Consider the following 17,838-nt stretch of genomic DNA (forward strand, 5'->3'; position numbering starts at 1 on the left):
TATGTATGTATGTTGTGGTTGGGTGGAGAAGGCTTCCGTAAGCCGTGGTGAAGGCAACCTCTCTAGGAGAAGGAAAACTCTGACATAAAACCTGCGGCGACTGCTGCTTCCAATGATGTTGACTTGTTCTTCTTTTTGGTTCAATGTGGCAGTTGTTTAGAGAGTGGGATTGTCTCGGTGCAAAGTCTTTCCTCACTATAAAAAGCCTCAAGCATAGGCATTACTTGATATAAATTAAATACACATTTTACCATCAGCGTGTATCTCGATAACAAAAAGGCTGGCTATAGCCTAAAACGGCAAAACATTCAATAAAGTTGGCATATATATATATATATATATATATATATATATATATATGTATATATTTATATATATATATATATATATATATATATATATATATATATATATATCAAGTAATTGCAATATTCGAAAACGAATTTGATGCCATCATGTATTTATTTATGTATATATGTTTGTGTAATGGTTGTATAGATTGGCTTCCTAGATGTAAATTTAATTTTACGAGGGATCAATGATAGACACAGCTAGTAAATAGCCTGTTTAATATACAAACATTATTGGTTACATATGTTCACACATGTTTCAGTGGAATTTCAATTCGAAGACATCACCTTATCAGACCAAAAGGGTACTATAATGAAATAAGAATCAAGTTTACATTCGTCTTTTAAAAAAATATATTAAGATGTGATGTATGCTCTGAAAGAAAGGGCGTGGGAGTGGGAGTGGGAGTAGGTAAGGAAGAGGTAGGAAGTATGACCTTCAGTGGTCAAGCTGTTTTAGCGGGAGTTATTGATTTCATTTTAACTTGGCGGTTGTTTATCAGCCTACGTTTTTGCTTAGATCTGAAGTAATATACTGTTTCATTTGATATTTTGGGGGTTTAATAACTGTTTTTTATAGAGTGTCGCGAGTATAAACCGATATTATTTAAATAGTTTCTAATAGTTGAACGACAATACTGAACATTCTGTTCTATTTTTCTGCCAATTATCTACACGAGGAAGAATTATCTGCAGGTATTTTCTTATTTTAAAACATTTTATTATTCCTTGTTGGCTTTTTTTTGCCTTTTATTTGCACGTATTTCTTTATTTAAGAATATTTTATTATTTCTTGTTGGCCTTTCATTTGCACGTAGGTGACTGGTATTGCCATGATTTTCATGTTTAAAAAAAAAAATTTTTTTTTGGACAGCAGAGAATGGAATTTCTAGATACCTTGAAATACTTCTAAGTGTATTTCCGGCCTTTTCTTGCCTATAATTTTACCTTTAACTTGATCAGAATAATGTTTTATTATGGTATTGTGTATGACGATATTTCCACTTTAAGGTCCAAACTGAAAATGCCGGTAATGCATAGAAACGAGACACAAAGACATACACAACCTTTCACTTCATTATCTTCTGCTATTGTTTATAAACATACGCGTTGACATAGTCCAAAGCTTTCTGATTATTAATTATTTGTAAATATCTTGTGTTATTGTGTATTCAAAAACTGAATTGACCAGTGTTTTTGACAGACCAATATGTCCTTTTAAATAAAACTGTTAAAAATAATTTTTAGCACAAAGCACGAAAAAAATATATATTACACGTGGGAAATAGAAGTTTGTTTAAGATAATACATTGCTATTGGTGAAAATTTGCATAAATTTATGTTTACTGATAAATATATAAGTGATCTTGTCCGTCTGCATGAAGAACGATCTCTAATAAACTTCTGTCAATTTATGGTCAAATTGGTTTAAATTAGATATATAGGGAATTTGGACACGCGAAACAAATTTTATTTCGTATTAAGCCATCAAAAATAACTGCTAAGGAGTCAAAATTGAAAAAAATGGAAGTTGACAGGCGTAAATCCAATTAAAGTGATCTTCAACTAATGTGCAAATATACATTTATAGTTTAAACAACGTATTTATTTTTTTTTTTATTGCGGACTATTATCCTCATCTTTTCTTAGTTGTTTCACGACGACTAAGAAAAAGATGAGTATAATAGTCTCCAATAAATAAAAATTAATAAATAATACTCATCCCAATGAATACCAATTAAAATAATATAAACGTTATTTTCGTTATTTTTTAATGCATATCGATGTGGCTCACAGGGTAACAAATAATGCTGTAGAGTTATATGTTTTGATTTCGATTATAGCACACAGTAATATTTTTTGAACACTTGAAATCACTACTATTTATTGGGTACAATATAATAAACAATAGGCTCTATACTAATAGATAATGATCTTCATGAATGAAAATATCATATTGAAGCATATTTTTCGACTGTGTTATGCTGTATATATTGGGTACAATATAATACCCAAATAAAGAATTATCATAATAATAAATAAGGTATCTGCATACATTAAATATACTTAAGCATATTTTACGACTGAGCAACGCCGATCGGCCCTGATATATATATATATATATATATATATATATATATATATATATATATATATATATATATATATACACATATATATATCAGGGCCGATCGGCGTTGCTATATATATATATATATATATATATACACATACATATATATATATGTATGTGTATATATATATATATATATGTTGAACATTAGTTAATATTCCCTTGCTATTTCACCAAATATTCTTGAGACGTATCTTAAAAATCAAGTGGCAAGCACAAGTATCTGACACTGAGGTCCTTGTGAGAGCATGATGCTCTAGTGTTGAAACCCTTGTAATCAGATCTCACATGCGCTGTGTGGGCCACGTGGTTTGAATGAAAGATTGTAGGCTGACGAAACAAATTTTTTTATGGGGAGCTGCAAATGGCAAGCGCCCTCAACATAAGCCTAGTGAGAGGTTCAGGAACGGTATACATAACAATTTGAAAATCCTGCAAATCAACACCAACACGTGGGAAGAACTTACTCTGCCAAGGCTGAAGTGATAAAAGCTTGTACGTGAAAGCAGGTCAACAGCAATCTGAATCGAGAGCTTCGTAAATATTCAATTGATGGTCTTAACCATGACACACACAGCTGAAAGTGCGACACATGTCAACGAGTGCTTCTGTCAAAAGCTACGTCAATCATCTTTAGTCACACAAAACCTGTTCAGGTAAACTTTGTGCCTATCAGTCTGGACTAAACGGTCTGTTTAATATGCAAAAGGGATTGCAAGTCTACTGCTGGTTTGAGAAGACATGACTGCTCATAAGAATATCCTTCAGCCTCAAGAGGAAATGACCTGAGCGGAAATTGCTTAATTTGTAAGTAACACCTACTTCAAGACATGAAAATCTGCGGTGAGACTGCAGGGCCATCTGAGATGGCATGGACGACGAGATGGGGAGAACTCAATATTACAGCGATCATCTGGAAAGATGCAGCAATAATCAAGTATATATATATATATATATATATATATATATATATATATATATATATATATATATATATATATATATATATATATATATATAATTGAATAAGGGGGCGGTCACCAACAATGTGTATTTTTTAACATTATTTTATTATTTCGTGTTTTGGTTTCTCATTGAAAATTATGTTTAGATCATTGTAATAATGTTTTAAAATCATTGAAATTCTTTTTAACGCGTTTCAGACGTTATGTGAAGCGTCCCCTTCAGAAAGTATTTAAAATGATTAGAATATATTCAAGACGTGTTGAAAATGAAAAGAACATTTTCGTAGTTTATTTGAAATGTTCCGAGGGGTGGAAACATGTGTACACGATTCTACTTTTCATTCATATGTCCAATCTTTATTACTGGTTCATTGGGCTCGACTGATGTCTCTCTCTGTCTCTCTCTCTCTCCCTCTCTCTCTCTCTGCTTATGTTTCTGTTTATCTTTCTTTCTTTTTTTCTCATTGTTTTTCCTTTTTTACTCTTACTTGAGTAGGGGTTAGGGGGCCGTTGGTACTTGGTTAATCGTTTTATTCAATATTAATATATATATATATATATATATATATATATATATATATTCAGAATGTTAGAAATTATATAATTATTTCCACGTCGCAGCCTACAAGAGCCATGACAACCAACACGCGTGAAGTTCAAGACTCGAGTTTCGCCCCCATTTCGGTTGTTATGGCTCTTGTAAGCTGCGACGTTGTTTAGCTGTAGAAATAATTACATATATATTTATATATGTGTGTGTGGCTATGTGTGTTTGTGTATGTGTGTGTTTTAAACATTAGTCAACATTACCAAAACAGAAGATATATTGTGATAACTGAGAATTATTGAACTTTCCGAGGGTAAGTAGGTGTAAAATAGAACTCTTCAATATATGAGCGACACTAGATCATTTTCCATTATCCGAAAACGGAATTGACGTGTTATGCACACACTTTATTCTCGTCAAATTTCCAAATTTCTATTAATATGAAGTTGGGTGTAGAATATGTGTTGCATTCAGTTTCTATTCCCCAATTTATAGGGTGGAACGATAAATTTTCGCCCTAAAAAAGATGACATTATTCTATTTTGTTTTGATGAAAACCGTTTTTTTTTCCAGACCATCTACTAGTTAGCCAGTTGTGTACAAAACCAAACAGCGATAGGAGTCTTCTAGCATGCCTGAAAGTGAGACAATGTTCAAGGAGCGAGATCGGAGATGCGCGGCTGTACAACTCATAATATCCACCGATCAAGTTATGACAACAGGACTATTGCCAGCACCCTCAAAATGCATCGCTGAATTGTTCCAAATTATAGAGACGAGCCCAGGGGTATGAAAAAAAAGTTTCCGGCAACTGTTTTGGTCTTTGGTATGGTTTCAAGTGACGGCCGCATCATGCCTCCTCACATTTTCGAAATCGGCTTGAAAGTCCACACCAAAGTACCTGGATGCAGATGCTGGTGTGGTGATCCACTCGTTTAATCAAATGCCCATTGGCAAACACTGGGTGTAGCAGCGGTCCAGAATCAGGCTTGGCTTCAGATAGAGTGCTACGACTTTGTATCCTTCTCTTACTGCTCCCCTCCTTCCCTGACCTAAACACACTGGACTACTTCGTTTGGTCATACGTCGAGAACATCACCGGCATGACCTCCCCCAACACTAAAGCCAACCTAATCGTCGCCATCCGCCGAGTTCTCGTCGAGCGCTTGTGGAAAAGGCATGCTATAATTTCTGGGCCCGTATCGAAGCAGTGATTGAGGCTGAAGACGGTTAAATTGAATAGATGTCTGGCCACAGCAGAAACATCTCCCATTGGTCGTGGGTCTCAAACTGGGACTCTTTTCAGCATTAGTCTTGGCTGCCTGCGCCATCATTACAACCGGTTCCCTCAGGTCCTCCTCATCTCTGATAATGGCTCGAGCGCGTTCTAACAAATGTTCCATGGGCGTTACAGATATGCTGGTGGAAGCCCTCAACAGTTGCTTAACATGGGTGGGAAGGCCAGCCACAAACGCATACGCCAGTGTTCTCTCTGACACTCCATTGCCAAATAGAACTGCAAGTTTCTTCAGCTCCGCGAAGAAGACGTCCACAGTTTCTCCTGGCATGAGCTTCCTAGTGGCAAATGTTTCGTAGGCCGTACAGGGATCCATGGCAAATGCCTTGTATAAAGCATATTTTATACAGGTAATATCAGCCTTCTCCACAGCACTCAGTTGCTGATATACACTTAGGGCGCCTCCAGCCAATCTTAGGGGAATCACGGTATGCACCCCCTTTACTTCACAGAGGTTGCAGGTCAGCTCAACCCTTTCGACCCAGTCGACAACAGAAGTGGATCCGTCGAATTCGGGTATCAGTTTTAAATCAAACTTTGCCCCAGCCATAGTTGTCCAGGAAAAGAGACAAAATGAAATAGCCGAAATAGCTTAAGACCTTCACCTTCACCGAGGTAAACGATTTATATTACCTTCACCGAGGTGCGCGACTTGACACACAAAAATAAACCGCCTCTTAATCACCTGCTAACGCATGGTCACTGTAACGTCCAATGACAACAACAACCCCAACCTTCTCACTCGACCTGCCTTTATACCACTATCTCAATCCCTTCTCTTGCGCATGCGCCTGTAGATTCCTGACAACCCCGAGACTTCCGCTTATAAAAACCCAAGTTTTGTTGTCGCGCATGCCTATACAAGGCACAAACACGAGGGCGTTTATTGTGTTGGTAAGTACTACACTCTACTACATAATTAAGTTAACTGAATTGATTTTTTTCAATAAAAGTTTTAAAATAATGCTGTAATATTGTTTTCTTTGGGACACACTTTTATAGTTGCACCCTGTACTTCGGTTTTCAGGTAGAAGATACAAGTGTTTAATTTGTCTTTCTGTTAGTTACCTTTACAAGTAAAGATTCCATTTCATTGTCAGCTTTAAATAGCTTTTCTTCATCCCCCTTCCTCATCGGTAAGGATTCAGACTGATTAATTCAGACTTATGATATTTCATTCTTATTTGTTATGAAGGACGTCTTACACATGTTTCGCTAACAAATTTATATAAAAAAAAACAGTTCGAAATTTTTGTTCTTTGGAATGTAAAAGCAGTTGTTAAGACAAATGTTGATAAAATAAAAAATGAAATGTATAATGCTCGCAGAAACATAATAATAAAAAAATATTTACTAATTGCAGTGCTTATAGACACTCACTTTCCACGACAAGTAAAAGTTATCTGTTAAATGATGCCTAAAATAAATTGTTATAGGTATTCCAAATTAAAAAGTAAACACTGCAACTGTCTTCTTGATCAAAACCTTTTTGCCGATAAAATGTCTTAAACCACATAGACTTACATTAGAACACAGACAAAAGATAATACTTTGAAATGAAGAAGGCCATTCAAGCAAACAAACAATAAAAACTATGTAAAGACTTAAAAGTCGCATTGGTAGACGACAAACACCAACAAAAGCAAAGGACAATGTCATCAGTATCAGTAGCTTGCGTGACACAAGGTTGACGTCTCCGAACATCATTGAACAAATTAATCACTGTCGTGATAAAAGGCGTAAACAGCCACATTGAAGTGTAGACTCTGTAATGCTGGCTTATATAATAGAATTGCTATCATGAAATAATTGTTGAAAAAGCAAAAATAAATAAATAAAAAATAACAGAAGGCTCAAATTAGCCAAGTTTTCTACAGGCTAGATAATATAAGAGTAAAATGATCGATTGTAATATTTGTGTCCAATAGGAATTCCTATATGTCTATGTGCAGCGAAATTTTCCTGAATGCATTGCTGCCCATGTATCATGCAGATTATAAAAGATCGGGAGCTTTTGCCAATTATGAAGTTGGGCACTAGAACCATGTTATAAGAAAAATGAACCAGACTGGCAAACATAACATACTAAACACAATAAGTGGTCCAATATAATAAAGGCCGATCTGAAAGCTCCCGTTTCATCAACTCATCACCTTCATGTAGAAGGGGTGCGTCTCCTTTTCAGAAAATTACCCCACTTACTCTTGATTCTGAAACAAAAATGTAGTAGGCAAAAAAAAAATAAATGTTCTGTCAGCAACAGTACAACTTCAAAATAGTCAATATCGCCCACCTCCAGAAGAGAGGGAATTCCTGTCCGTGATAACCGTGGTAAAAGAAGACACACTCCAATCGCCAGAAACACCCACACACACAATTTGAAGGACACTGCCGACTCGTCTCTAGCCTCCTGCTTTTATAGTGGCCGGGAATTATCCATTTGCATAATCACATGAGAAAGAAACGTGATTTTCCGAGAGTTGCATGGGGTAAACGTTAATAAAAACCCCTGGACGCCATCTTGGAATTCTCTTTTCCCCCCAACCGGTGACACAACAGACGTACCCGAGGTAAGCTCTTTTTCCCCTCATTTTAGTTATTGCTACTTCTGCTACACTCCCCCCTGATCTCATGATCACAAACGGGGCAGGGGGCAGTTGTCTTTGTCTGGTACTTCTCCAAAGAACCGGAGGCAGCACTTCCTCCCTGCCATCCTCCTCATCGCCATTATTGCCACCAGTCTGCTCCATAGGCGGTGTTTCACAATCAGGGCAGGGGGGCAGTATTCGTCTCTGTCGGGTACTCCTTCGTAGAGGCAAGACGGGTGGTCCTTCCTCCGCTTCTTCAGTATGTACATTATATGGCTCAAAATCCTCTCCGTCGTCCTGCATCATACTCTCTGTCTTTTCAGAAGACATAAAACTGTCTGAGTCTCCAGCTTCCTCCGATGTAACAACATAATGCCGAGGGCGCAAATCCTTCACGTGACGAGGCACACCGTCCACCAAAATCGACTGAGGGCTGATCACCTTGGTCACCTCACCCTTGCCGAACCTCGTGGTACATCGATTTTGCGGTCTTTTGACCCATACGCGATCTCCAACCTGGTAAAAGCTGTTCTTGGGACCTGGGGACGCAGTTGCGAGATTGGTCTCCTTTACTCGAACTTCGTATTGATAAATCCTGTTGGCAGGCGCAGTGGAGGGAGATGTGTCGTCTCTTGGTGTGATGTTATACCAGTAGACAGCCTCCTGTATGGGACAACACATTCTAGCCGCTATTCGTTTCACTGTACGGTGACATCGCTCCGCTATGCCATTCCCGGCTGGAGCGTATGCACAACGGAATCGCAAGTGAACTCCCCATTTACGTGCAAATGCTTGGAACATATTGCTGCAGAAAGCTGTGTCATTGTCTAAAAGGAGTTCATGCGGCGCGCCACGCTCGAGGAACACTGCCTCCAACTGATGAATCACGCTTGCCGAGTCCTGCCTTGCCAATTTCCTCCAAATGGAGAAACGCGATGGACCACAGTCTGTTAAAGTTAAAAAATGGAAGGTGCCATAATGCGTGATATCCATTCCAATTCTCTGCCAATTCTCGTTAACTTCCAGCTTTCCCTTTTCCCACCTGACTGGCGCTGGGTCAATGGACTGACATTCCTCGCATTTCTGTATGACCGTTCTGACAGTTGCTTTTGTCGTGGTTGGACATCTTCTCCTGACAAAGTAGGTAGTACGTCGCACCCCCGGATGTCCACTATCTTTGTGAATAGCCATGATTTGACTCTCATCCAGCTCGTCTGTGTGGACCGCGCCTATCACTGGGTCAAGACCGTTTTTCTTTTTCATTGCCTCAAACCACCGCTGTGGCACTCGTGTCAGTCGGTCAGCAATGTTTCGTGCTGATGGAACCAGCGTCACATCCACTGTCAGCCCGTACTCTTTCACGAGCTCCTTAAGAGTGCTTAATCGCCTCCTAATAAGCATCTCGCTTGCTGATTTGGTGCGTACTCGCGCCTTTCCAGTTAGCGTGTCCGAGACCCAATGGTATACGCAAACAGAATCTGTCTTTATGTGTAGCACCTTGCTCTGCCACTGGAGAGCCAAATTGATGCATTTCAATACGGCATCCAGTTCAGCCAAGTTGATATGTTGAGAGTCATCTTCAGGTCGCAGCCAACATGCATCTTCCAACACAGTTTCACACATCTCCAAGGCTGCCCCAATTGCTAGGGAGCTAGCATCGACCCATACATTCAGCTCTTTGCCGTCCACACACCAATTTCCCTGTGCCGGATCGTTCTGCTGCGCAGATTTTAAGGTTTCGAACATCATACGATGTAGTACGGCGTCTCTTGCTTCATCATCCCAGCCCTTCCTTACCGAACTTACTCTCCTTCTGAGTATTCCGTAAGCCACACGAAGCCAACCGCACACCGGAAAGTGCCCGACAAGTCGACCACACAGGGAAAAGATTGTTCGTCGCGTAACAATACTGGGAGCCTCCGGAATTGCATTTCCTCGCTTCCACCGCAGTTCATTGCGTTCCATCCTGACTGCCAATCCCAGCACCCGTGCACCGTCCTTCAACTGCTCCGGGTTCTTGCACTCCAACCCGAACTGCGCGAGGTGTTCTCTCACACGGGTCGCGGGCACCTCGTCTTCATTGACAAAAATGTCATCAATGTAAGCAGATGCTGCGCGGCTTATAAGTTCTTCCTGAGATAGTACTTCGCTGACAATTGCTCTCATTATCAAGGGAGCCACATTCAAACCAAACCCCAGACGGGTCAGACAGTATTTTTTCCCATCGATTTCCACAGTCTGGTATGGCCACAGTGTCTCATGGACCCGGACTTGTAGGTATGCTCTTCTGAGGTCCAGTAGAGACACGTTAGCACCTTTTTGTCTCCACTCACGCAGCTTAGCCGCACAAACATCTGCGTTGGCCGTAAATGCGTCTACTTTATGATTTAGCTCCCGGTAGTCCATCACCGGGCGCACTTTGGCTTTGTTCTGCTGTATCACAGCCATCAGGGGAATTAGACCTTTGGGGGGTCCCAATTTATCCTCTGGGTATGGCACGAGCCAACCATTATCTATCCAGGTGTGGAGCTCCTGCGTGTATTCTTCACGAATTTCTGCTGGCACTGGGTACTCTGACACTCGATTATGCAGCCTTTCAGGGGGGTGGTCCACAGACCATTTCCACGATGCGGTCCACGTTCGGTTTTGATGGTCAAAGGTAGCAGTGAAATCTGGTTCATCGATAGAGATGGCTGCGCATTTAATACTTTTGCTGGCGCCCAGCCGCACTGATCCTGTAGGCTTGACAACGACACCTCCTAGAGCTTTTATGGCGTCGATCCCTAGAAGCAAGTCAAATCCCAGTGGCTTGCCATGCACCACCAACACATCGACTGTGGCAGACACACTTTCATCAGTGGATACAGAGACCGTTCCAACACCGCAGCACGCATGAGACATTCCACCAATTGTGTTGACATTTACGGCACCGGTCTGCATGCAAAATTGTCCTGGAGCATCCTGTATCAATAAGCGCCAAACATCGCGTCCCGTCAACATGGATGCTTATCACTGGGAGCGTCGTGTTCACATCTTGGTTGGGAAGGAGACTGGCGCTTATGCGTCCTCCCCTTGCTCGCTTCCCGAGCAGTTCCGAGCCCAGTGTCTACTCTTACCGCAACGGTAACACCGTATTCCACGTTTTCGACAGTCCCTTGCAAGGTGGCCTTTAACATTGCATTTGAAACAGGTCACGTTAACAGGATTATTCTGGGCCCTGTTGTTGGGTGAGCGTGTGGCCGCAACCACATCCTGATTTTGTTCGCCAGTCGTCGTCAAAATTCTCGCTCTCGACATTAGCTCCCCCATGGTCAGGGCTTTGATGTTCGGCACCTGTTGAAGAGCAATTGAGATGGTGTCAGGGAATCCAGTGACAAAAATTAATTTTGTGAGTCTCTCTAAGCTGAACAGATGGATGGTTCTGATACCCAAGAACAACAAGTTAGGTTTTATATTATTATAATATATATATATATATATATATGTATATATATATATATATATATATATATATATATATATATATATAAGTATGCAAAGTATTCAGTTGCTTTCAACCATACTCACAATAAAACATTGTTAATCATGATTATTATTATTATTTCTATAAACATTTATAGCCTCCCAAACTAAGGAGTAGTTTTTCATAAGATTTTACACCAACAACTTAAAAAAGTAGTGATTGTTTAAGAATAAGCATGACACGTAAATGAAGTGCAAGCAGTAACCCACTGCAACAACATGAGCTAGACTAAAAACCGGAATTAAATTGTCTTTTCGTAAAAATGTTTGAAAAAAATGTACTCACTTACCAGTTGTATAATTCCATTCCATTAGGTCTGGCTGTGATATGTTCTCGATGTCGCTGGATAACTCCATTTTCTCCCCACAACTGAAATAACAAAAATACATAGGCACATTACAAATACAGGATTTTGTTTGATATGCAGTAATTTGCATATCAAAATTTACACGCAAAATTGACGTAATAAAAGACCTGTAATCAAAAAGCTGGCAAGTCAGACTGAACGGATCGGAGATTATAACGAAGGTTGAATGCTGACAAAAGTCAGGTTTGATTTGATTACAAGCTATTGTGGCAAAAAGAATGGGAATATTACGCGATACGATAGATAAGAGAAAAATCCAGGTTGTCCTCGACGGTCGTACATCTAAACAATATGATATAAATGAGGGAGTGCCACAGGGATCTATCCTTGGACTTCTACTGTTCCTGATATTCATAAATGACCTCCCCGACAAAATTGCCTCCGAGATGGGTATATATGCTGATGACACCACACTCTATAGCGGGCACGACAGGAAAACAAATGAACGTATATCTAAAGTAATGGCAGAAACACTAGAGGATGACCTCCAATCAGTAGTGGAATGGGGACAAAAATGGATGGTCACGTTCAATGCCACCAAGACTAAACTGGTTTCATTCAATAATTACAAGAAACCTTCTCTACCACATATAGCAATGGCCAACGACTCTTTATCTGAGAGTGCGTCTTTCAAGCTCCTTAGCCTAACGTTCACAGGAAACATGAGTTGAAACAATTACATCGAGGGCATTTCCAGGGCCGCTGCAAGGAAGGTGGGCTCTCTCTACCGTGCTAGAAAACTACTAACATCCTAAAATATCCTGTACCTCTATAAGGCAACCATTCGCCCATGTATGGAGTATTGCTGTCATATTTGGGCTGGTGCATCGGCTACTAGTCTCTCGCTCCTTGACAGGGTTCAAAAGAGAGTCGCAAATATGATAGGCCCTAAACTGGCATCTAAGCTTCAGCCTCTGTCCCATCGACGAAACGTTGCAGCCCTCTGCCTGTTCTACAAGTATTTTAATGGTGAATGCTCTGATGAACTGCAAGCACTTGTGCCCCCACGACGTGAACACCCTCGACAGACCCGACAAGCTGCAAAATACCACCCCCACACTGTAGAGATCCCTAGATGTAAAAAGATCTTTCTACTCCGGTAGTTTCTTACCCAGAACCGCTAGACTTTGGAATTCCATTCCAGGTCACTGCTTCCCCAACTGTACTGACATGCAGAAGTTCAAGTGCAACGTGAACCAACATCTTGCTGCCCAAATCCCTACATAGTACCCCAGTAGTTGTTTCCCCTGATAGTAGCCCCTACACCAAAGTGACAATGTGCCTTGTTTGGGTTGAAAATGTAAAAAAAAAAAAAAAAAATACGTGTCAAATTTTAAAAATTGTAAGCATTTAAAAAAAAAGATTGAATGGTCGTGTCGAGGTTTGGATGTGCTGAGAAAGAATAAGATTGAAATGATTCGCGTCGATCTTAAAAAAAAGTGGATAGTATGCGTTGAATTTAAAAAACTTGCGGTAGGATTTTTTTTTAATTGTGGTAAAAAAAAAATGTTGTATTGTCACTTTTACAATTCTATTTGATTGGTTTTTCTAGAAAAATAAAAAGTCGCATAAGAATGAAATTCGTATTTACTGAAAAGAAAAAAGCTGTAGCTTTAAAACTAACAATTTATTTTATTCGAGTACAATTCGAGTCGGATTTTTTTCCGTTTTTGAAAAAGTCGTCGCTTTTAAACTGAGAAGTTAAAATGGGATCCGAGCGGCTAGGGTAGAGAATAGTAGGGGTCGGAGATTATGAGACGATCTTTAAGGATCTGATGGGGGGGGTGTAATTTGATATGCAGTAATTTGCATATCTGAATTTACACGCCAAAATAACGTAATAAAAGACCTAAATCCAAGATGGTGGCGAGTCGAGTTTGGAGATCCGGACTGAACGGATTGGAGATTATAACGTCGTTCGAATACTGACAAGAATCAGTTTGATTTGATTAGTTTATTATTCAAGTCTTGCTTGATTATTATTAACACGATTAAAGCTGAAGTTCTTGTTCATTTACTAATGTATCGCTCTTTATTACAACCTAAACCACTTGAGGCTCAAATTTAATGAGTTAAAATAATTATGAGTTGAATGACGAAGAAACTCATAGGCGCATAAAACAATAATTAATGGCATAAACTATATTTAATTATTTATGCCGACGCTTTACTAGTATAGCATTTTTGCCGATTTTTAATTGCCTGAAAAGTCACTGCGGACCTGTCGTCTTACTAGTTACAACTTTATTGTCTTCCAAATATAATTCGTGTCACGGACCGCTTATAAACAATCAAACGCAGTATGTCAATAATGGTCCCCCTTGTTCGCTGTGTTAATAACTATTATTTTCGAAATCTTTTAAATTTTTTATGAAAATAATTTAAAGAAAAAGCGCCCCTTGATTTTTATCTGATAGGTGTCTACGTTCTTACGTCACTTCCGAAGTAAGATTTTGTTTCCTAACGCTCGTAATTATCATTATATTAGACTATTTACTAAAATATTTTCAAATAAATATTTATAAAGAACTCTTAATTTTTCATAAATTAACAAATATTCCAGGAAATTTGGCCTATTTTATTTATTTTACTGCTTAAAACGAATTATGCTGCAAGAAAGATGCTCATCATCTTTATTGGAAATATTTCTTCCAATCTTGTGGTTTTAAAGCTATTTTGCTTCAACACAAATACTTATAATATGCATACGATTTAAATAAACTGTTTTGTCATATAATATTTTATGTTATACATTACATGTTTAGTATCATTAAACATTCTACAGTTTATCTATGATATTCTGTTTGTCCAATTCCTTAGTTCGTACATTACGCTTTTAAAAAGGCCAAACACAACTTTTGAAAGTAAATCTGCTTGACAAAAGGCCAACTTCAGGGGATTTGGCTTTAACAAGGCCAATCTGGCAACCATTGACAAGAATATAAGAGTTACCTCCCTTTGATTAACCCAATTTTCGTATATCAGTATATAAAATTGTTACTGTAATGGTTCGAGAAGGGAACTTGTAATTTCGATGTGCAGCAATTCTTCAGCAAAAAAGAGGAACTCAGCGAAACATTATGTAAAAAAAAGGAACCTATATATTTTCTTTTTGTTTTTAGAAATTTCAGTTGTACAAATTTAAATAAGTGATGGTTAACCTCACGCGTACATTTGTATGCGTAAAAATATGAAAACCGTCGAACGAACCGAAGTAAACGAGTACATTAATATATACAGAAATGATACTTATATGTATACACGCAAACATACAGAATACATATATATATATATATATATATATATATATATATATATATATATGTATATATATATATATGTACGCAAGCATATAAGATCTACACTTAATTAAAGTAAGTTAACACCTACACGCACAAAGATAAATGTATATACAACTGTACACGAATACTTTTCTCATAGGTACATGATATTTACATATCAGTGTATGATAGTCGGTTTACGTTATACTGGAATAAATTATACTTGTGTCCAATATTCCGTAAAACAAATTACTATATGAGTAAATTTCTTTATTTTACAATTACATTCCAATATTGTCGACAATATTATTTTTATTCCTATTATTTGGATTCTTCGGACTAGTTTACTCATCTTAAGTGTTGTCGATATAACCCCGATTTTCTTCCGGTGTATAAATCACCATATTTTATAGTGGAAAAGAGTAAATCCATATGTTCGGGTTTCGTGTTTAAGATTCTAAATAATTTATTTAAAAAAATAACAATTTAATTAAATTCATTAGCTAATTAATCGTTGATTCTTGAAACGTAATTTACAAAACTGGAAACAATGTTATAAAGACACGCTTTATTTTCGTAAATAGTTATTGCTACCCCCCTCTTAAAGAAGTGCTAATTTTTAACTTTCATATAAATATTTTTAATATATTTATTATCTTAGAAACCGCTCAAAATACAGCATACACCGGTTCCCGTCAGATCACCGAAGTTAAGCAACGATGAGCTTGGCTAGTATTAGATGGGTGACCATTTTGAACTTCCTAGTGCTGTGTGTGCTCTCCGCTTATCTCGGCAGTGTTTCCAGTCGTCTTAGACTTTTCCTTGCCACTGGACTCAAACCGTGCTGATTCCGGGGAAGTGGGGTTAGTGATTACGCCACACTTGCCTCACAATTACACGCGCAGCTGTCCCTACATGGGGTATCCTTTGTCTTTCGCAACTGAACGGAGGCATCGCCTCTAAAGTTAAAAAAGAATAATATTAATTAAAATTTAATGTTCAATTCTATAATTTTCAGAACTGTAATATTTTTTTAGTTTAAAACTATTTTCATTTTCAAGGTATATTTTCAGTAATTTTTATTTTGTTTTCAGTTAATGCGGAACATTTTAAGGAGAGTTATCGTAATAGGAATGAAAAAAAAAAATTAAGATTAGATTTTTCGAGATTCTATTTTCCCAAAAGATAGCGAAGTGATCAACAATTCATTAATTTTTTTTTTTTTACACAGTGATCACCACTTATCAAGGCCCGGAAGCCACTCAGGGATAAGGGTTATTGCAAGTACATTAAGTTAGTGAGGGGATTTGCTGAAGTGTTTACTTAAGGGGGCGGTTCATTAGGAATTTGTTAACATTGGACTTGAAGACATCCAAGTTGTAGTCCGGAGGGAAGCAGGCAGACGGAACAGAGTTCCACAGGCGTGCAGTTCTAAGAAAGAAGCTTTGTTCATGGAATCCGCGTTTTGATTTAGGCACAGATATAGAGTGGGGGAAATTTTTCACAGTGGATTCAGCTAGACGGGTGTTTTTCGTGAAAGATTGGCGAGGGGGGACCAGAGATTGGAGTTCAGACGAGCATCTGCCATGGAAATAACGATAAAACAAGGACAGGCTCGCAACGTCTCTTCTGTGGGAGAGAGGTTGCAGGGTAGAGAAAAGGGCATGCCCCACTAAGCCACGAAGTCTATTTTGTACTCTGTCAAGGCAGGATAGGCTGTTTTTAGCAGCTCCTGCCCAGATATGGCAACAGTATTCTATCCTTGGACGTACTTGGCTTTTATATAGATAGAGAATTGCATCAGTAGTGAGATATCTTCTCGAGCGGTAGAAGGATCCCACCATCTTTCCAGCGACCATGGCAACAGACTTGATGTACGTGTTCCATTTCAGATCAGGAGTAAAGGTCAAACCCAGAAGCTTGTCAAAACACGGAGCCTCACCCAGACGAGAGCCATCCATCACAATTGATGCCAGCTGGGGATCAGAGCGTTGATGATGTAAGGATAGGAGTTTGGTTTTGGATGCATTAAAGGTAACCAGCCACATCTTCCCCCACTGAACCACGCGCTCGAGATCAGAGGAGAGAGAATCAGAGAGAACTTTGTCATTTACAGCCTTTGATGTGTTGCCGTAGATGGTTGTGTCATCAGCATAGATGTCAACGAATGATTTAAGTATGTGTTTAGGGAGGTCATTGATGTAGATCAGGAAGAGAGTTGGGCCCTGGATTTACCCCTGAGGGACTCCAGCATTTATATTGCAGGCCTCCGATTTTTGTCCATCGACCACTACTCTTATGAGCCTATCGGAGAGAAATGATTTAATGATTGAGAAAACATTTCCCGTTATACCGTAGCTGGAAATCTTGTGAAGTAGACCCTTATGCCATACCTTGTCAAAGGCCTTTGATATGTCAAGAGCAATTGCCCTAGAAAGGAAGCCTTTGTCAAGAGATTCACTTATCCTGTGGGATATAACCGTCAGCACATCTGCGGTAGATCTTGCAGAGCGGAAACCATATTGTGTGTCACTAAGAAGGTTATTCCTGCTGAGGTGGTTGACTATTTCACTATTTAATATGGATTCCAGCAACTTACTCATAACACATAGGAGACTTATATGTCTGTATTGAGAGGGAGATGACTTATCACCTGAATTCTTAAATATAGGGCAAACTGATGAGGTCTTCCAGGGAGTCGGAAAGCACTTCTCCTTAAGGCAGCGCTTAAATAGTTTCGTAAGTATGGGAGCAAGTTCTGGTTGAAGCTTTTTTAACACTATAAT

The 17,838-nt window shown here is 38.7% G+C and overlaps 1 protein-coding gene across 4 annotated transcripts in view; it reads right to left on the reverse strand.

Moving 5' to 3' along the window:
* Positions 1-17,838, reverse strand: part of LOC145295859 (uncharacterized) — a 790,170-nt gene that overhangs the window by 181,616 nt on the left and 590,716 nt on the right. For 3 of the 4 annotated variants that reach the window (XM_080141589.1, XM_080141592.1, XM_080141588.1), the window contains one exon: positions 11,694-11,773. In XM_080141589.1, the coding sequence (XP_079997715.1) occupies positions 11,694-11,760 (67 nt within the window). In that variant the 5' untranslated portion in view covers positions 11,761-11,773. Of the gene's footprint in view, positions 1-11,689; positions 11,774-17,838 lie in introns of all 4 variants that reach the window. The other variant, XM_080141590.1, reaches the window with a different exon arrangement.

The sequence above is a fragment of the Euprymna scolopes genome, chromosome 16 (genome assembly GCF_053919585.1).
Source record: "Euprymna scolopes isolate OS-2025 chromosome 16, ASM5391958v1, whole genome shotgun sequence".
Taxonomy (NCBI): domain Eukaryota; kingdom Metazoa; phylum Mollusca; class Cephalopoda; order Sepiida; family Sepiolidae; genus Euprymna; species Euprymna scolopes.